Below are 22,107 nucleotides of genomic sequence, written 5' to 3' on the forward strand. Positions count from 1 at the left end.
CAACTAATCATGACTAAAAATAATCTGAATTGTTATCTGGACTATACAGACTCCAAAACATATTCAGAAAGACGTTTTGTAACAATGACGGCAACATTATTTAATCAAAATGTCAAAAAAGAATGATCGGTTTCAGATTCTCCTCAATAAAACACTTAATCTTGACGTTTTCAGTCGCCATATTTCATCCTTTATTTGGTTGATTTTGTATTTAAAAAGTCTCAATGTACAATAGAAATAATAGTTTGACTAGTCCACAATATAAAACGTCACCATATTTTACCCCCAAAAAAAGGACAGTGTAACCTTTACTTGAAAGCAGAATGTCAGACTGTTCCAACAGCGGCGCTTCATGTTCAAAGACACTTCTCCTTTTTTAGATTTCTCTTTTCAGCAAAAAAACTTCCTTTCATAAGAAACTAAATACTAGCCTGGTCATAGCGGTGGAATTTTAATTACCCACCGGCGCACCACGACATTCCTCTTGGCCTTTTCTGCACTTCTAATATGATCTTAATGTAAAAAGGCCCGAGTGCGCTGTTGTTTTGTTCTTGCCGAAAAGGGAAAACCAGAAAAATCTCACCACTAAATCATCAGAGGGCGATTGTGGTCAAGGTCAAGTACACAGCGCTTGAAAGTCGGGTCGATTTGCGTCAGTCACGGTCGGAGCAGCCGGCTAGCGCTGTGCGCATTCATCGAAAAACATTTGCTAAGTTTACATGCTAAAGCTAAAGACTGCGTGAAAACACTGACATTAGGCATGCAGGGAGGGCATCTGTCATAAACTTTTGTCGAATTGCAATGCGACTGGTTCACCGGTGCAACTCCCGACGAAAACGTGAGCGTCCTAATGTGATTCTGCATAAAATAAACCAGTAAACACCAGTAAAGAACGCTTAAATACCGTATTTTCTGGACTATAAGTTGCATCGGAGTATAAGTCACACCGGAGTATAAGTCGCACCAGCCAAAAAAATGCATAATAGAGAAGGAAAAAAAACGTATATAAGTCGCACTGGAGTATAAGTCGCACCAGCCAAAAAATGAATAATGGAGAAAAAAAACATATATAAGTTGCACTGGAGTATGAAATGTGAAAATAACAAATAATATCACATATAAGTCGCTCCGGAGTGTACATATATAAGTATAAATATAAGTATAAGTCCCCGGCCAAAACTATGAAAAAAGGTGCAATTTATAGTCCGAAAAATACGATACACAATTTGAGCTTTTACCCTTAAACTTGAAGAGCTCTCATTTGAGTTATTGCGTGCGTGTAGCTCAGTCACACGGGATATATCATGTAAAACAGACTTATCAGCTTTTATAATGGCGTTCCTTCGTCATAAGTTTACTCAGAGTTGCGTTTCGATTGTTTTACTAATCCTGGATTGTCTGGCATTTGAGGTTTTCACTTGACCCTTATCTCCATGCACTTAAATATTCAAAAAGTTTACACTCCGGGTCATAAATGTGGATTAAACAACAATTTGCAACACATAAATTTGCTGCTTCACTTCGTACAGATGCCGCTATGAACAGGCGAGTCCTTTCTGCGCTACAGTTTAAAAAAAGGAAGTCAATGGATTTGTTTCCTCAATTCGACTCGTTTCCGCCTTTAGCTTCTACTCTAAAGTTATTTTTAGATACATTTTGCCGTCTACTATAAACAAGACGTCAACTAATGAACAGCCTATGTTTTAGCTTCACACCAACTCACCAAAAAAGACTAATAACAAATAACTTTTTTCAAAATGCCAGGCAACTTTCTTTTACACCTTTGTACAGTCAAACACATTTCACCCCTTCATTTCCGTTCCTCTGAATAAAGTAGTTTTATTATTAAAGTAAAATATGACCATTTAGGAAATAAAAGCCACAGACGAACTGGACAATTCAACCAAAACAAATACAGTTTAGTTTATTTACCATTTGTAGTATTGTCACCACATTGAAAAAAGCATTTGCAAAAGAAAGACTTAGACACAAATCCATACACTTACAACAAATTTAGACAAATAAAACATCCACTAAACACGCTTTAAAACCTCCAAACTCCATATAAGTTCCATATTCAATATTCGCACAAGTGGCACGACTCCACGTTTAGCGCATTATCACCTTAGATCCATAGCATGCGTTCTTCTCTTGGCGTCGCATACATTTTTAGCCTTTTTCATGCATCTTGTGTGTAGCCGCGTGCGCTGATCTGCCCATTCATGTCCCGTTTGCGGCCGACATGCTTATGACAGGCCACATTCATGCTTTCGGGAGGCATGCGCTCACGTAGGTTTGTTGTCGTTGTTGTTGTCGTTGTTGTTGTTCGTTACAGAGCCAGAGTGAGGGCTCATTGTGCGGTCTCCATCCGACTGTAACCTCCGCTAATGACATAAAGACACCGGCATTTAGGGCCTTTATGCTCCGGGCTGAACACGTGAGCAGGGCGAGTGCGTCCTCAAATGTACAGTACACGCAGTTGCCTCCTAATGAGACAGAAATACCGCGAAATTATAATGTAGTCGTGGGCGAGGCGAGTTTATTCGTAGTGCACCATTTGTAATTCAAAGTGCTTTACAGTGCGACACAAACAATCAAATCGGATGAAAAAGTCAATATAAAATGTACTTTAAAGACGTCATAGTATGTCTTTGTGTGTATAGTTATTATATTTTACTCCTGTGGGTCGTGATTTTATGTTTAGGAGATTTTAATGTGCAATATTGATCTAAAATGAAGATCACTGAAATCACTGTAGTGGATCATTTTTATATTTGTGTCAAAATGGCTACAGGATGCTAGTGAATCGTACGTGAAAAAAAAAGAGCTTAGAATGAAGTTGTAAGTACAGAAAATATCAGGGGTCAATGAAAACGGGGATGTTTGGATTGTTGCAGAATAAAGATGACTCAAACATGCAAGAGTCACTCTAAATTCAAGAGTAAACGAGAAGGGAAAGCAATTATAACGTGGTGAAAAGGTCGTTTTTTGCATAATCTGTCTGCCTTAAAAGAGATCAAATCCTGTCAGTCAGAAGCACAACAAAACAAAGTATTGAAGGTGTCAGTGAACTAAAGCAGTTGATGGTCTCATTTGTATTTTTTAGATATTAAGTGTAAGTATGGAAGTCCTGAAATGGAAACGATGGATGGATATCTTTGGACTGTTGTTCTGGCAACTGGAGAAAAGGCCGTAAAAAAAAAAAACATAATTACTTAATTTTTTGTGGATTTTTTTGGTTTGAATTATTTGATTATGTAGACCTTTCCATGAAGTTAAATGTTTATTTTTTTCGTCATTGTAGATCAAATAGGTAAAAAAAAAAATCACTATTGTTTGGACACGATGTTGTTTTGTAAAGAACAGTAAATTATGTTTCTTGTCTCTAAAATTAAAAAAAAAGTAAAATATTTTGACAACTACACCATAACCCAAGTTTTGTCTTTTTTGAGTGTTAACGTTACAGTATTTTTATCTTGAGGGTCAAAAAACAAAGAAGAAAGCAATTTGTACCCAAAAAGAGAAGAAATTATGATGTTTTATGCAAATTAAACAGCTACATCTATTCAAAATTATCAATGAAGAATACAAAAGTATCCTGTGTCATTCTCTTTTTCATGGCGTTGTTTACAATGGTTGAAAGTGAAATATGGATGCAAAAGCAAAGCCTCGTTGTTATCTCCATTGTTTTATTTTCAAAGATGTCGCTCCCACCTTCCCGTGCGTGAATGTTCCCAAACAAACCGCTCCCTGCACCGTTTCTGTGTTTACGATTGGTCCAGAGCACGGCCGTCCTTGATGCTGAAGCAGTGCGCGGATAACAGTTTGGCTTAAAGTTCAAATATGACCTCTTGAAACGCATGTGCCTCCTGTATTATTTCACCGGTTCATAATTCAATCTCCAATGTTGATGCTACTTGAAACTGACACTTCGTTTCCCGACAGAAATCACAAATGTAGTCGCAGTTCTTCAGAAGGCCACAATACATTTCTTGTCTTCCCTCAATACCGAAAACTCCCTCTTTTTAATTTATCGTCGGATGAGTCATTTTGTCCAATTTAAGGGAGATGCTGATGTGATTAAACTTGAGCGTTTACCAGAGCGGGCGGCCAGTGAAAGATTTGCATGTTTTAGGAAAGAGAAAGGCAGTTTTTTTTTCCACCCCCTCCCGGTCCTGCCCCCGAAGGGTCGCTCCCGAGTCGGGACTGATCAAAGGTAGCGTGGGGTGGCCCCTCGCTCAAAAAGTCCAGCCTCCAGAGCAGCTGTGACGAGTGAGCGGGACACGTCTATGCCCCTCGGTGTGGCCTGCGCTGTTGTATTCCTTTATAATAGGCTTTTATGTTGGGTTGAGGGGCAAAATGTCTGTTCAGTAAAGCTCCAAAACACACAGGATCGGAGAAGCACGGCCATTTCCAACCGCTTTTTGCAGATGGAGTCGGTAGAAATGTCCGTTAAATATATATACTGTATTTTCTGGAGTATAAGTCGCACCGGAGTATAAGTCGCACCAGCCAAAAAATGCATAATAGAGAAGAAGAAAACATATATAAGTTGCACTGGAGTATGAAATGCAGTTGCAAGTGTGAAAATAACAAATAATATCACATATAAGTCTCTCCAGAGTATAAGTATATAAGTATAAATATAAGTATAAGTCGCACCCCGGCCAAAACTATGAAAAAAGGTGCGACTTATTGTGCGGAATATACTGTTTTATTTTTGTTTCCATTTTATTTTATTTTTTTCCAGTTTTTTAAGCAACTTAAAAGGGAACACAGGACAAAAACAAAGACGCAGAGAGAGCATATACGCATAGTCCTAAACATGATCCCATTTCGTCCAAAATCTATTCAATTTATCCTTTTTCAAATTTAGTCCGTATGGAATTTTCTCAATTTTTCTAATGTCAATTCTAATGTCTTTCCAGTCCTTGATTGTTGGTTCCCTCTGTGTTATTAATTTTTGTCGCAATGGCCTTTTTTCCTGCAGGCAGAAGCATGGTCCAAAAGTATCCATTCATTGTGTCCATGGCAGAGGTTTTGAGGCCCAGATGCAATACAATAAAACATTTTCAAAACCGATTCTTTGTTCTGCTCCAAAAGCTGTGTAATTGGTGTTGTTGTAAAGGGGCTTTTGGATCGCCATGTGTGGGACTGGCACCGTGTACGTCCTGAAATGGAAACAATGGATGGATATCTTTGGACTGTTGTTCTGGCAACTGGGAACAAGGCCGTCACACACAAACAGGATGACAGGAGGAACAGACAACCAAGGAGTGGACACTAATAACTACAGACTAAAGACTACAACATGGAAAAATGCTACATAAGCCAGACTTTGATGTTTTATAAAAAAAATATATATATATCAAATAATTAAATAAATAAATGCATGTGCAGTAAGACGGAGACTATATTCAGTAAAACCCTATAAAACTACATTGTAATTTTAATCACGTAAAAAAAATAACATACCCGGTAATTACTTAATTTTTAGGTTAAAACTATTTTTATTTTTATTTTTTAGACCTTTCCATGAAGTTAAATGTTTAATTGTTTATTTGTGCCTGGACTGTTGATTTTTATGTCATTGTGGATCAAATAAGTAAGAGTTTTTTTTTCACTTTTGTTTTGACACGATGTTGTTTGTAAAGAACACTAAATCATTTTTCTTGACACAAAAATTTTACAACAATATCGAATATTTTGACGACTACACCATAACTCAAGTTTCTTCTTTTTTGAGCGTTAACGTTACAGTATTTTTTATCTTGGAGCACATTTTCTGGTTCAGAGGTCAAAAGCTTCTCACAGAAGAGTCTGCCTCAGGTCATAAACAAGAGTCAATACAATATTTAACACTCGGCTTACAAGATGTCAATTATGTGCAATAGTTTTCTGAAATATCATTAGGTGGCTCAGATGATACGATTGCCTTGGTTCAGAATGAGATCTGGGGTCTTATTTATAAAGCGTGTGAACATACAAAAACATACACCCAAAAATACGACTTCACGTTGAAATGAGGGTTGAAGAAGAAGGCAATCTGTGCCCAAAAAGAGAATAAATTACTTTGTGAAAGTCATAATCTAGCGTTGTATCTCTTTAAAACTAATGTATTTAATGTAATATGTAGCAACAATAATGCTATTTCATGCTATTTCCTCTTAAGCACACACCATTATTCATATTCTATTATAACATAAATTAAAGTGAGAAATGTATTTTGTTTTCGGGTAAAGGAATGGTTTTCTATGTAAGCTACTGTGATTCTTTTCTTCTGATAGAGCATTGAGGATTGATATAAGCGATATAACGAGTCGTAAACATGACGAGGCACGACCTGCTCATCACCAGAGGCAACGTTAGCAAACAGCTAACGTTGCACCATCGCACCACAAAACTAAGTTGTCAAATTCCAGTAGATTTTAACACTCCCTTTCCCCCCCAGACATTTTCTACATTTCCTCTGCCATTTTATACAGACATAACAGCACATATTGTTTATTTACCCTGAAATTTGACTCAATATTTATCACGTTTCAAGGGCTTTGTCATCAGTTTAGTGTTCCATTACGGCCACAATCTCTCCATTGAACTTGGCTGTGTGTTATAGAAATGTAATATTTAAACATTCTGTGGTAGTGTTCCTCTGTTTTCACACAAATCAATCCATATGACAAAAAACTCATGGTTAAATTCAGAGTTATGTCACTATTACAAAGCATCAAGAGCCACTTCATGCAGTCATTAAAGTTCACTCCAGCCTGTTTCAAATGGGCCAAAGGGTCATGAACCATTTTGATATTTGTGGGCTTTTATGTCACAATTGAAAGAAGCGCCAATCACTATAAATGTGTTTTATTCTCCTCTAATGTTGCTGTATTTTGGACTTCAAGGTATTCCTCTGAACTAAATAAGAATTATGAATTTCAACATGTTAGGCGCCTCTATCAAATCATTCTTCAAGTCTTTATGGTGCAGTTTACAGTTGTATTTTATCTCATTTATTGCTTCTATTGTTGCTGTTTTAGTTTCTTTATTTAACCCGGGACAACATTTGAATGGCCATTTTAGAGTTTGACCCACAGACTGATTGTTTTTTTTTTCCTAACAAAACCCCCCCAAAACAAAACACTTTCCAACATTTTAAAAACGCGTAGATAAAATAATGTTGTTCAAGTTGAAAAAACACTGATAACGCGTTTATTTTACATTTGCGATGTCTGTTTTTTGGCCGTGACAAAGCGTTGAGAACAAACTGTGCCAGATGTCATTCAGGTTCAGCCCAGCCCTGTACATTGAGGCTCCTTTTCTTTTTTTAAACTCCTTTTTTTTTTCTTTTTTTTTTTTGTCCTCTCCCATGCCTTCCCATTGCGCGTGTCCCGCTCAGCCTGATATGCAACGTGCCAAAACACACGAAGGGTTAAACCGAGCTTATGTCTTCTCTGGAAATGGGAGAGGCCAGTTGAAAGGCTAGCGTCTGCAGCTAGCCAACACATTGGCTAAAGCTGAGGGTGGTTCTGCGGCTGGCCACAGGCTCTGGACCGGATCTGGGCTCAGGATCAGGAGTCGCAGCTCAGGCGAAGCTCGCTGCGACGCCGCTGTGAGGAAGAGCATGAACGGTGGGCTGCAGAGGCAGAAAAAGGGCTGCCAGTGTTAGAGGAATTTGCGTCGGTGATATTGAACAATAAATAATAATGCAAAAAATTATTGTTTACGAATAAAATTGGCATGAATACAAATATATACAACAAAACGGTGCAAACTTGCGGTGCAAAAAGATTAAATGTATTGAAAAGGAGTTTGATAGGGACAAAATGTGCCAAAAACATTATTAGATCTACATTTTTCTCAGATAAGATGTATAGTATTTATTTAAGTAGTGTAGTGTTAAGTAACTGAATGTACTGAAAATATGTTTCAGAATTCAAAATTAGCACTTATTTTGAGAAACTGTATTTCGGTACAGATACTTGGAGAGACAAATTTAGGTTTCAAACCTCTGAATTTGTGATAAAAATTGCAAATTTGTGACAAAGGTTCTCTTATGTTATAAATAAATGCAGAACAAAACCTGTTTTATTATGTCATGTGTTCACACTATAATATAATGCAATGCAGGTATTAGGTGTTTTGTAACTAAAATCATTTTCAAAGTGTTCTTCCCAACATGGTTTAAGTATTAGTTTTGCATTGAAAAGCATTGAAAAATATGAAATAACATAATAACGATCCACGGACATCATCGCAGCATCACACGTCTTCTTAAACTGTCCATTTCTTTCTTTTCTCTTGTTGCGACTGAAGCGTTATTAAAACCGTTTGAATTATCTAATATTCCTGGAGTTACTTTGCGGCGAACTTACGAAACAAACTTTTACAAAACACCAAAGATTTGTGTGTTTTCCGCTCAGACTAAATCCTTCAAGTCCCGGCACAGATTATTGGGACTCGCGCTGACGTACACGAAGGCGTTACATTGTTTGTTTTTCTATCGCCCCTTTTCCTCCTGCCATTCTCATGTTGCAGCTGACCTTCCTCACCTCTCACACCGTAGTGAGGGAGGGAGAGAGGAGAGAAGGAGAGAGAAGGGTGAGGAAGGGAGCGAGAGAGGAGAGAAGGAGAGAGAAGGGTGAGGAAGGGAGCGAGAGAGGAGAGAAGGAGAGAGAAGGGTGAGGAAGGGAGCGAGAGAGGAGAGAAGGAGAGAGAAGGGTGTGGAAGGGAGCGAGAGAGGAGAGGAGAGAGAAGGGTGAGGAAGGGAGGGAGAGAGGAGAGAAGGAGAGAGAAGGGTGAGCGAGAGAGGAGAGAGAGAGAGAAGGGCGAGGAAGGGAGCGAGAGGAGAGAAGGAGAGAGAAGGGTGAGGAAGGGAGGGAGAGAGGAGAGGGAGAGAGAAGGGTGAGGGAGAGAGGAGAGATGGAGAGAGAAGGGAGCGAGAGAGGCGAGAAGGAGAGAGAAGGGTGAGGAAGGGAGCGAGAGAAGGAGAGAGAAGGTTGAGGAAGGGAGCGAGAGAGGAGAGAAGGAGAGAGAAGGGTGAGGAAGGGAGCGAGAGAGGAGAGAAGGAGAGAGAAGGGTGAGGAAGGGAGCGAGAGAGGAGAGAAGGAGAGAGAAGGGTGAGGAAGGGAGCGAGAGGAGGAGGAGAAGAAAGGGAAGCCAGGGGGAAGGAAAGAAAGAAAGAAGACTGTGAGAGATGAGGAGAAAGAGGAAGATGGAGAATGAAAGAAAGGGAAATAATGTAGGGAGAGTGTTTGAGTGAACGAGAGAGGTAAAGGAGAAACTAGTGGAAAGGGGGTGAGAGAAAAGGGAGGAGAATATGAGAATAAAAGAGAGGAGAGTATGAGAATGGGTGAGTGAGGAACGTGAGTGGGAGAAATGAGTAGAGACGGGAATGGAGGACGAGAAAGACTCGATAGAGAAGACAATGTGAGATGGACTGAAGATGGAGGGAAGAGAAAGGAAGGGTAGGAGGTGAGAAGGAGAGACAGGTCAGAGATGTTAAGAAAAAATGGAGTGAGTGAGAAAGAAGAGAGCGATATTGAGTAGTAAGTGGAGTGAGAGAAAGGAGAGATGGGGGAGAGGGAAGGAGAATATGAGAATGGATAAGTGAGGAAAGGGTGTGAAAGAGGGTGACGGTAGAGGCGGAGGGGGGGTTAAGAGATCAAAAGAGGTGGTAAAAAGAGAAGCAGAGTGTGAAAAAGGCGAGAGAGAGAAGGAAAGAAGGGAAAGAGAATGGATAGGGAAGAAGATGGAGGGAAGAGGAAGTATGAAGAAAGGGAGAAGTTAATAAGTAAGAGGGAAAGAAAGGTGGCGAGAGGTGAGTGAGATGTGGAGAAAGAAGGGGTGAGGGAGAGAAGGGAGAAGAGTGAGAGACGGGGAGAAGGGGAATATGACAAAGGGTAAGTGGAGAGAGCGAGTGAGACACAAGTAATGAGAGGGAGAGAGAGACAGAAACTAGTGAAAGAGAAAGGTAGGAGAATGGTAGAGAGAGTAAAGAGGTTGAAAAAGAAGGAGAGAGAAAGAAAGAAGGGAAGTGTGAGAGAGAGAGAGAGAGAGAGAGAGAGAGAGAGAGAGAGAGAGAGAGAGAGAGAGAGAGAGAGAGAGAGAGAGAGAGAGAGAGAGAGAGAGAGAGAGAGAGAGAGAGAGAGAGAGAGAGAGAGAGAGAGAGAGAGAGAGAGAGAGAGAGAGAGAGAGAGAGAGAGAGAGAGAGAGAGAGAGAGAGAGAGAGAGAGAGAGAGAGAGAGAGAGAGAGAGAGAGAGAGAGAGAGAGAGAGAGAGAGAGAAGAGAGAGAGAGAATACAGGGGGTCCATGTTGTTTTTCTTGGAGCCTAAGTGCACTGATGAAGCAGATCTGTTCTGGGAGCTGTCCTTTTACAATATTATTGAAATGGCTTTTTAGAAATATTGAATGCTTTATTGCCATTGTCGGTAAACAGGATTCACATATTAGGACCTTTCTTTGTCATTAAGGAGCAACAATGTTTAATAATAGTAGCAGAATGTATATAAAAAAGGCATAAATAATAAAATAGGTCTGAATATATACACAATTTACAGTTGGTCAGAATAGTGCAAAAATGAGCAGTGCAATGAGTGGTTATTGGTTTGAGTAAGAGTTAAAGTGGCAGGTGATAAGTGTTCATGAGTCAGGTCAAAGGGTAAGACAGGGTTCTTGTGGCAGGAGGTTCAGGTCGCCTCGTGCCTGAGGGGCGTGGCTTAAATAGAGAATACAGTATTGATATCATTATTTGTATATTTTCCATTATGATTATGTGACACCTCTTTTTAGAGAAAGGAGACTTGTCTATGTTGTACATTTGATGAACGCCCTGTTTCGATTATTTAAATGGGTCAGGCTTTTAGATGGACACCCGTCTTCCCGTGTTTTGGACGGGGTATTTTAAAATGTGGACGGGCATTTTCGAGTGCAGGGACGGCCATTTTATTAATAAATCTTAGGGAAAAAAGGGAATATTATCATTAAATCGGGCCGGGAAGCGTTTGACAAGTGAAAATTTGCATGCTGCGTGCTGATTGGTCGACGAAATTTGTGTCCTTGGCTCTGATTGGCTGCCGAGCCGTGGTCCGGAGAATGCCGAAGCTACTTGTTTTTTCCCCCGTACCCCCGGACAAAATGATTTGGACGGGGTGTTTTCAAATCCATCTAAAAGCCTGAAATGGGTATATTTTATAATAAGTTTGTTCTGACAGTGGCTTGAAGAAGAAACTCAGTTAGAATGTATTTTGTTCTTTAAAAATTGTGATATATTGCAGAAAATCATGTTAAAAAAAAAAAAAAATCCCAGCCCAGATTTAGTGCTAAGTATGTTATTTCCCGAGCCGGGTTGAACTCATTAGAATTGTGCTGCTGGTCATGCGTCCCTGTGTGTTTGTGAACAGCTAATCTTCCTGTGTCCTCTCTCTGGGCTCCATCTCCACAGGCTGGTGCTCACCTGTGATCTGAGCCCGGCTTTACATAAGGGCCCTTTCCCACATGCATGAACATAAACCAGCAGCGTGTCGTCGCAAGACCGGGCAGACAGCTCGCAACGACACTGCGCTCTTTCAACCACACACTGCAGCCTATTGTTCTGGTGGGAACGTTCCAAAAAAAATCTTTTATTTATCTGTTGCTGTGCGTACAACATATACAGAGTCAAAGATAAAGTTTGAACTATTCCAAAGACATACTTCAATACAAATAAGAAGATTGGTGTTACGAAAGCTAAATGCAAAGTACAAATAAAGCTACAAAATGTGATCAAGTTGAATTTTACTTAAGTTAACAGTACAAATACATAGTAAAAACTGCTCTAGGGGACAAAATAAGTCCGCTGTGTGCTGCCTGCGTCTAATTATTAAGCGTTTTTATTGGCCGCTGACCAGGAAGTAATGCTAGAGCACTGTTAGCATGCTAGTTGTTTTTAGCATTGATGTGAAGGCAAAACTGAAAGTTGTGAAAAGCACTCATAAACTCATCGCGGTGTATAATTAAGATGCCAGAAATGATTAAATAAATAAAAGAAATAGAATAGAATAAAGTGATTAATGCGTATGGGCCACTGCAAACCGTTTAAAATAAACTACCGGTAGTTATGTTTTTCAATTATTATTTTTTTTAGGCCGTAAAAATCGGGTGCAGCGCCAAAAATCTGAATTTATTCATTTGTACGGTAGATTAGGAATTCATTTTGTTGAATTTATATTGCAAGCCAAATGAACAGTTATTAAAATGTACACACTGTCTTTTCCATCCAAAATAAGACTTTAGATTTTGCAAAAACAGTTGAGACGTTCAGACAGTCTACTCTGTTCTCACAAATGAACTCGGATACATGGATTTTTGTATTGAATGTACAAAATCGTGATCGTGGTCAGTTTAAAGTTTTAAGCCATAAAATGAATGTTAGTAATATGTTTGTCGACCCAATTCCCTGCCCAGAACCTGAAATGATGATAAAGTCAAAGACTTTCATGTAGAACATTGTGAACGAAACCTGTTAAAATTGTTGTTTGTTTGTGAACAAATTCTCAAAGTGATTAAGTCTTATTATATTATGAAATGCTTCACATTTTTGCTGTTATATAACGTGCACGGTCATAGAATACTTAGTTGAGGATGTATTTGAAAGTCCTGAGTTGCTGCCGTGCCTTTCCTTGTTTATTTCTTCAGCGCGCAGGTCGTGTTTGGACCTGTTGTTGTTGGAGACACTTAAGCTGATGTTGACGAGACTTCAGGGGCGAGACACTGAAGTGACTGAGCGCATTTGTCAAATCTGTGAGGAAAATGAGCACTACTCACTCCAGTGTAGTTATGTTGTAAAGATTAAATCAATACTGATGAGTTGTATAGCTTAATCAATCCACGATAATGAGCATTTATCATTTATTAATTTCAGCCATAAACTATAAAACATATCAGTGTCATTTAGTTAAAGGTCTTAGAACGGCTTATCTATAGTTCAGATAATTAAAGATAAATCAAATAGATTGTGTGCAGGCTCTGATTGTTACTAGAAGAATTGTAAAAGTAGTATTGAGAAAGACATCTGATGTCAAATTTGTGATAATTTATTTAAGTTGTGCCATATGCAATTAATGTTGTCAATAATATCCTCCTTTTTTTAAAATAGCACATACAGCAGGAATGTCCAAACAGTGGCCCGGGGGCCAAATGCGGCCCTCAGAGCATTTTTTGTTGGCCCTCAGGCTTCCTGCTAAGATGGCCCAAACAACAAAAAGGAGTACTTCTTACTAGAAAATTGGAAAGATTCAAGTATGTTTTTATGTTATACCAACCTAATATTAATGTTCCAAGTCTTATTAAAGGTGGAGGCATCGAAACTAAGTCAAATGCAAAGTTTCATCTGCAGGTTGTCTGTGGCCCTCTGCTCTGTAGAAGTTTCAAAATGCGGCCCCCTGACTTACAGGGCGGATAAATGGATGAAATAATTTTTGCCTCTCTCTCCGCTTTATTTACCATTTTCAACTACAGAGCACAGAGTAAATGTGGGAAATTGTCAGGGGTGAACTTTGACCTCAGAAACTAGGCCTTCAAACTCTCATATTTCCAAATGCTACTCAGCGACCTTAAAGAGCATCTCAGAGGAGCGCTGAGCCGCTGCAGACACATGTGACTTCATCCCACAAGTCAGATATACTGAATCTATTTTTTTTACATTTTATTGAAGAGGACAGATGAGTGAGAAATGGGGGATGAAGAGGAGGGAGGACATGCAGTAAACTGTTAGAGTCGGGATTGAAACTCACGACACTGCGTTTGTGGGACAGAGTGAAACGCTCCGCTCTTTATCTCATCATCAGCAGATTGATACAACCACATGCAGCACGAGCACATCACCGTCAACAACCAGAAACAACTGGAGGAGACGCAGCACTTTGTTGTTTTGTACATTACTTCTCACCTTAGCTGCCTTTGCACGCAGATCGTCTTATAACCATGGAGATATAACGTGAATGCATTACGGTTCAGACACCACGGCTGCTCCTTCACCACATCCAAATGAGGAGTTTATCCCACACGTGTTGTACATGTTGTCAGGGCATCAGGGACGTACTCCCAAAGACTCCAGTCTGTCATTCAGAGTTGCTTCATGCTCTGTGTCATCCTTTGATTGTAGCGTTAGCTCGGTTCTTCTAGATGCACTTGTCCTGTTTTAGGACAACTTACATAGCACAAAAGTCCCATTATCAGACCAAAGTGAAAAAATGAAAGGCCAATCCATCATATCTTTAGTTCTTGCACTTAAACTCGGTGAAGGCGTGGGCAGGACTAATCTGTCTGTCAGTCAACAGTAAAGGGAGAATCTGATTGGTTCAGTGCTAACACAGGGCCTTCACTTGCCGTCTGCAGGCCAAACAACTGAGCGGCCGGTTCTGGACACGTAACCTCCAAAACAACACAAATCTGATTGCTTTCTATTGTTTTCTGTACTCAGGAAATTACTCTTCATTATTTATGGCATGTTCAATAGAATTATAGCCTTAAAAAATATGATTTTAATGATGTGTTTTATGCAATTTCATAATAATTATTATATTATATTTAACATTTTATTGTTGAAAGGTTTAAGCCTTGTGTGAAGGTCTAGAAGTCAGAGACAGTTTCCCTCTGGAAAGTGACAGTAAAAAGAGCTTGAAGTTTTATTGTGAAACATAATCTACAAATAAATATACATGAAAGTGACTGTTTCTTCTTCTTCTTTGTAGCCCATTTGTAAAACTTGCTCCTGTTTACTTCTCTGTCCTCTCTTTGAATGTGGTGTTCTGCTGGAGGAGATTCCCTGCAGTTCTCCTCCTTCTTGACGTTAATAGCTGTGATTCCTCCTGCAGGACTCGTGGTGTGGAGTGGAGATAGTCTCTGCTCTCTGCAGGGGGCACAGCTTTTGTCAATAATAGTTTTTGGGGAGGTAAATTGCCTTTGTTTATTAACAAGCGGTTTTGTGGTTGCTGTTTAGCGAATACAAAAGTACACTGCAACTATGCATTGTTAAAACATATATTTGCAGTAGCATCACATAAACAATATAACAGTTTGTAGTTTAGACAGCAGCAGGAAGTGTTTCTGGATAAACTAACATTTATCTGACAAAAAGGCTTATCTACTGTAAAAGCTTCAGATCATTAGGCAAATATCTATTTGTAGTGAAGGCTTTGGCTTCAGTGTGCTGTGGACCGGTGGCTCAGTGGTTAGAGCAGACCTGGGCATTTGTGGCCCCAGGGGCCGGATCAGGCCCGTGGCTGGTTTTAATCCGCCCCCCCCCTAAAGTCTTAAAAATAATTGCTACTCTTTCCATTTGTTTTATTGTTTTCGTGACTGCAGATATAGATTACGTGAAATGAATGAAATAATAGATCAAATATCGTATCTTTTACATAAAAGGGTTGATAATGATGAGAATTTGCTTCACCAATGATTGTGGCCTGGCCCTTTGCCACATGCCAAGGGGGAAATGATTGATCACCCCTGTCTTAGAGAGATCGCCCACCAACCCAAAGGTCTGTGGAATGATCCTGTGGGAGTGTGGTATGTGAGTGTTGGAGGTTATTATCATATTGTTTTAACTCCTTTATCATCGTTGTTAAGGGCTGTATGTCATGGATTATAAATCATTTGCAATGTCGGGCAAGAGACATTATGTCTTTTCAGGTAAAGTACTTAGTATTGAACTATAACATACTGTAAGTAGATCATCATTTTACATCACAAACAGCTTTGTAATGGAAACAGGTGCATTGACTTCCTGTTCAGAACTGATAAGCCTGAACCTCTTCATTGTGACATTTCACCACAACAAGCAGCAGATTCTCATTCACATGTTTTTATTTTAAGTGGAAAGGAGACATTCTAGAACATTTATCCCAATCTTAAGTTTTCAAATAATAGCAACTTAGTACAGTGATATGAGCCTCAGGCCCTGTTCAATACTTGTACTAAGCAGTACTGTGTGCGTAAGTGCCGTCCACTTTAGAGCGTTGTGAATGTGAATTTAAACTAATATTCTGTACTTTCTCCTCTTCCTCTCGCCTCTTCCAGTGTGCCCCGCCCACTGTAAACACCGCGCCTGCACCAAAGACGACCAGTGCTGTCACGAGCAGTGTCTGGGCGGCTGCTCCAAAGCCAACTCTGCGGCGCACTGCGTGGCCTGTAGGGGGCTCCAGCACCAGGACACCTGTGTGGAGCAGTGTCCTCCCAACCACTACCTGTACCGCGGCTGGAGGTGCGTGCCCTTCTCCTTCTGCCAGGAGCTCCACAACAAGTGCAAGCGGGAGAAGGAGCGCAGCAAGAACTTGGAGTGCCACGAGTACGTCATCCACAACGGAGCCTGCATCCCCGAGTGTCCCTCCGGCTACACCACCGTCAACTCCTCTGCGTAAGTGTCAGCGGGACAGATCAGAGCTCAGCGGGATGGGGGGGAATATCGACTTGTAATTGTTTCATTTCAATTGCGTTTAGATTTGCTATTTGTGTTTCAATGATTATTATCTGTGCACAGTTCAAAAGCGTTCAGGAGAATTGGCAAAAAGACTTGAATATGAACTGGCAAACCATGTCTTTCAGAACATGTTTGTACAGATATAAACTACAAGGTTGATTGTGGAGGAAATAATCACACTTTATTGCAGCCTTTGCGATTTGCTAATAGCATCCATTCAAATTCTGATTCGATTGCGATTCGTCTCGTGGCTCGAATAGAGATCTTTTGAATTTTAGTCTTCTATTCTGCTCTTCTAGCTTGTAGCACAATGGTTTGGCCCGATTAAGGCCTGGTTGCTGAAACGTTGCCTCTTCACCTGTAAATAAATATTCACCTCACAAGCAGGACTTCTTAGTTACGCACGCCTTCTCCAACACACCTGCTGTAGGACCTGACTGTGGAGCACCATCTTCACATTAAGTTCTACTAGCTCGTCAAAGTTGTTCTACAAATGAATCCATTCATCATTCACTCCTCAAAAAACAGCAACCCAAGTAAGCTTTAGGTAACAACACACAACACACACAAACCTTTAGTGTTAGTATGCTTAGGATGCTTAGGATACTTCTCTCAATCTCCCGACTCCCTGAAAGCTGGAATAACCAATGAGAGAAAGTCGAGGCCTGTCCTGCATCAAACAGACTTTGTAGACTGCCACTAAAGAGTCTCACAAGAGCTGAAGCAACAAATGTTAGTCAAAGGTGTGAGAAGTTGTAAAGTCAGCTCTGACAGTGTTCTGCTTTTAAGTCGGGCTCTGCAGATATAAATGGAGATGACTTGAGAGATGAGATGGTGTAGACGAGTGCAGAAGAAGAGGAGGAGGAATGAGGTGGTGGAGTTTGGAATTACCTGCAGCATCAGTGAACTGTGCGTTATTTCTGCTTTACTCATTCATATTCAAGCTTTATTTCAGACTCAAAAAGCTCCAAAGGTTCACATAAAACATCAAACTAAACAGTTTTAGGAGCTGGCATTGTCTTTACAGCATAAATACAGAAAACATGTTTGTACTCAGTCATTTCCAGGATGTTGGCTCTTGGTTGGCGGCTCTGTTTGTGTGTCAGATTATAGACCTCGATGGCGGTACATTTTGTGCCCGCTGAGTCGTGCCCACAGATTTGACTCAGCATTTCTCTCAGTTTTCACTTTTGCTCAGTCTTTTCACACCAGCAGCTGGGATCTGCAAAGCAAGAGGTTTCATTATGACATAGTTCATTAACAATATGGTATCGTTATTGTCTATTGTTCATTTTAATGACGGCAAGTCAGAAAAGTGTTATTTTATGCAGTATAAGACTGGATTTAGACCAGGGCCAAACCAAGACTAAACCAGGATTAAACTAATGATTAAACCAGCACAAAACAAGGGATGAACAAGGACTAAGCCAGGACCAAAAACCAGACCAAAAACCAGACCAAAAACCAGATCAAAAACCAGACCAAAAACCAGACCAAAAACCAGGCCAAAAAACAGAGCTAAACCAGGGCTAGGGCTAAACTAGGGCTAAACCGGGTCTAAACCGGGGCTAAACCGGGGCTAAACCGGGGCTAAACCGGGGCTAAACCGGGGCTAAACCGGGGCTAAACCGGGGCTAAACCGGGTCTAAACCGGGTCTAAACCGGGGCTAAACCGGGGCTAAACCAGGGCTAAACCAGGGTTAAACATGAATAAATCAAGGTTTTGGCTAAAATTAGAGCAGCAGATGAATCTTGTCACTGTAAAACATTACCACATTTAAAGAGCAGCAGTCATACTGTACACAGGTCCATACAAACATATTTGACTCTTTAGTATTGCTCTGATTTGTGACCTGACATCCACCTCTCCCCTCCTCCTCTCTCTTCATCTCTCCTCCTCTCTCCTCCTCTCTCTTCATCTCTCCTCCTCTCTCCCTCCTCTCTCTCTCCTCTCTCTCTCCTCTCTCCCTCCTCTCTCCCTCCTCTCTCCCTCCTCTCTCCCTCCTCTCTGAGACTGTCGCTGTCGCGGCCGTGGTTTCTGATTGAGCTGTAAATACGAGTCGTCTGCCAAACGCTCAGTGAAATCTGTGGGCGAAACAGAAACACAGCTGCACTTTGTCATATAACCCTAACCCTTCTCTTTTCTGCTGCGCTCTACTTAAGTCTTTTATATGCCTAATAAACTCCTACAGTCTACAAAGTAATAGTCTAATCTAGGGCTGCAGCTATCGGTTAATAGAGTAGATTATTTTCTATAGATTATTTTCTTTGATTAATCAAGAAATCTCTTATTTTTTGTACATTCCGTAAACCATTAAAAAGAATATTAAATAATATTTGTATTAAATGTTATAGTATAGTAATAAACAGATAACAAATAAGGAATTTCTGCTTAAAATAAAATTGTATTCTTAAATTCACATAAGTATGTCCCCAAAACAGCAACATTTCACTTCACCAGTCCAAACGGTTCTGTTTGTATATAAAGAATATATGTAAAGGACAAAGGAACTTGGTGTTTTGAGCTGGAACTCTGTGTGCCGTGTCTTTGTGGACTTTCTGTTTCATACTTGCTGTCCACCGTGCTGTTTCCATGGATGTATCGGCTGTTTCAAAGCACAACAGAGGAGAGAGTGGCATATTTTAAACTACCAGTGTGACTGGGAAACAGTTTGTTGTGTGAAAGAGCTCAGAGGGCCGCGAGTATGAAACAGAAAGTCTGTGACGGCACACGGAGCTAATGCTGCGAAATGATCCACTCTGTGCTCCACAGATTCACATGTTTCTGATTAAATGTGTAAATTAAACGAATAATGGAGGCAATAAATGAATCGAAGCTTTCTGTAATCGATGCAGCCTTCTAATCATACATTTGATCTTAAGCTTAGTGCTGATTTATAATTTTTATACTACCGCACAATGTAACTTTTGGGTTTTTAGCAAAGGAAAATTCAATTCCATTAACTGGACAAAAGTTTTACAAGTGGAGAGGTTTTGACAACGCTTCATCAGTTCATCTGCCAGAGAACTGTGTGAAGGGAGGAGCTAACCACACAACTAACACAGAGTACTTGTTTACGGTCAGGACGGTCTATTGAACTTCTCTAAGCTTTGAACTGTCACCCGAGTCGGTCTGTACGTGTGGGTTTTTACTGGTAACTGGTGGTAGATAAGAGTCACGGTGAAAGCAGCTCAGGACCCCCGTCGGCTGTGCATTTCCCTCTCAGAGCCACCAACCACATACTTGAGGACCGCAGAGTTCAGGTCCGAAGTTCAGATCTTTTCATATTTACCAGTCTTAGGATAATACAATTCAAGGCGTCTTCATTTTGTGAATTTACACTCAATTTAACACGGTTTGAATAATCGTTATCGGTCACACAAAGGCCAACACTGTCCCAGATTGACCTTGCAGCTGCGTGTCGTCGCACACCGTAGCTTTATGTTCATCTTGGAAGCATATTCTTTGTAAATCTCCTCAAACCGCGCCTCAGATGGCAGTACTCCTCTGTATCCCCACAGAACTCGAGGTCAAACAAGGCACTCGGTCGTCATAATCCTCGCAATAAGAAATACTTTGGACACTTCCTATTAGTTTTGCGGCGGATTTGATCCGCAGGTGCGTCTGGGCCCCGCGCTGTCCCGAGATTGACCCCCGCTCTAACCGCTTTAGCCTGGATTCATGCTGGTCTTTGGCAGCCCTCTCCTCTCGCCGACCTCAGCTGTGGAAATGAAAGTGCTTTGCAGATATGAGCGCGGCATCGGGAGGCGTTATGAGCGTGGTGGATGTAGAGAATACGCACGTGCGGGGAAAAGGTCAGGCAATAAGAGAAACGGAGCGTCGCGGACCTCCTGGCCTCGGCTTCTCTTGCGCTGGGGTTTTATCGTCGGTGTTATAAAGTTGTCGTTTATCTCGATGCAGGTGAACCGTGTGCGGTGGAAGCTCTGATGTATCACTTTTATCATCTGCGAAGAAGAGGCAAAGTGGTAACTGTTGAAAGAGTTTGTGAATCTAGTTGGTGATCACTGCGTTTTTGACATAACACGACGCGTCTGGTTCTGACGGCGACAATGAATCGACTAATTGTGACTCGTGGATGATAAAAGAATACAAAGTGTGATCATAGTTTGATCGTTGTAATCGTTATCTGGACTTTACAGACTCTGAAACATATGAAAAAAGACCTTGTTTAACAAAGACACCGATGTCATTAAAACAAAATGTCAATAAAGAATAAACAGTTTGAGATTTTTCTTCATCAATACACTTTTTTTGGTTAATATTCTCTATTTAGAAGCCTCCGGTCACCTTTAATTGATCCAAATGTATTTTAAAAGTCTCAATGTACAATAAAAATCATCTCGGACTAGTCAATTACTAAAATAATTGTTAGTTGCAGCCATAATCCTGCTCAGTAGACATTGGACACAAAAATGGCCTGAAATAGAATAATTCTGGATTGTATTTGGTAATAATTCATCTTCTCTTTGAATATATCTTTATGTTTAAAAATATGAAAAAGATATGACATCCGTTCAATTTCCTGGCTGGATTGTCCTGGTGTTTCCTCCATCGACCTGGAACATAAACATTACGGAGAAACTAAATGCAGAGAGGACTCATTTAAATCCAAGCGTTCTGTGACTTTAATGTTGTTTCCCCGTCCCAGACTGATGTGTACGCTCTGCACCGGCCGCTGTCCGAAGATCTGCATGGGGCAGAAGACCATCGACTCGGTCACAGCGGCGCAGTCTCTGAGGGGCTGCACCATCCTCAACGGCAGCCTCGTCATCAAACTCAGAGGAGGAAGTGAGTACAAGGCATCTCTACTTTAAGGTGCCACTTCTCTGGTCGCCGGCTGCGCCTTGGATTCTGACTGTGAGCTGGGATCTGTGTTCTTATTTATAAAGCTTAACGCGGGATTCTTACAATGACAATACTTTTTTTCTAGCACGCTCTCTCGTCTCGTTTCTCCACAATCGTCTTTCGCCTCGGACGCAAAAACTCTCAGAGGTTTTGGACCAAACCGCTCATTTCTTCCACACGTTGTCTTCTCGTAGATTGCAAACTTAACGTTGAAAGTCACGTACAGGATGTTTTTGTACGTGTTCAGTGTTGTCTTGTTTGAAAATCGTGCGTACGTAAAAAGTCTGCGATTTATGAAAAGACAACTCGACGTGTAAATGAGCGGTCGAGTCCCAAAACAGGGAACTGAGCCAATTTAGACAGTTTATGGATGTTTTTAGCTACACTTTAAGTAAGAATTCCATGTGAAATTGTCTAAATGAGTAATAACATGTGCACAGAGATTCTTGCATTTCCCCCCACAATAGTCACATATATAAACTGGAACCATTGCACTATAATAAATGAGAAATAGACCTCGTTACACGTCATATTCATAGATGCCAAGCTTTGGCAACAGTCCTCCGTTACTATAGCAATGAAGTAATTCAAATCAAAATATTCCATCTTTTGAATGGGGAAACGTTCTCACAAAATAGTTAAAATCGCGAAGGAATCATTTGCCCAAAACCCAATGATGAAGCAATAAAATCAACATTAAACTTGAATAAATAATTAAGAGAGAGAAAACGACGTGCAATCAAACGCGTAGAACGACTTTCATGAAGGTAGCAGAGCGCTTGGGAC

The 22,107-nt window shown here is 40.5% G+C and overlaps 1 protein-coding gene across 1 annotated transcript in view; it reads left to right on the forward strand.

Moving 5' to 3' along the window:
• The window catches only part of insra (insulin receptor a), a 95,760-nt gene that overhangs the window by 43,043 nt on the left and 30,610 nt on the right, over nucleotides 1-22,107 (forward strand). The window contains exons 3-4 of the mRNA XM_072440783.1: nucleotides 16,055-16,391; nucleotides 21,125-21,264. Of these exons, the coding sequence (XP_072296884.1) occupies nucleotides 16,055-16,391; nucleotides 21,125-21,264 (477 nt within the window). The remainder of the gene's footprint in view (nucleotides 1-16,054; nucleotides 16,392-21,124; nucleotides 21,265-22,107) is intronic.

The sequence above is a fragment of the Eucyclogobius newberryi genome, unplaced genomic scaffold (assembly GCF_026437365.1).
Source record: "Eucyclogobius newberryi isolate DKJ021-1_F unplaced genomic scaffold, fEucNew1.0.hap1 SCAF_12, whole genome shotgun sequence".
Taxonomy (NCBI): domain Eukaryota; kingdom Metazoa; phylum Chordata; class Actinopteri; order Gobiiformes; family Gobiidae; genus Eucyclogobius; species Eucyclogobius newberryi.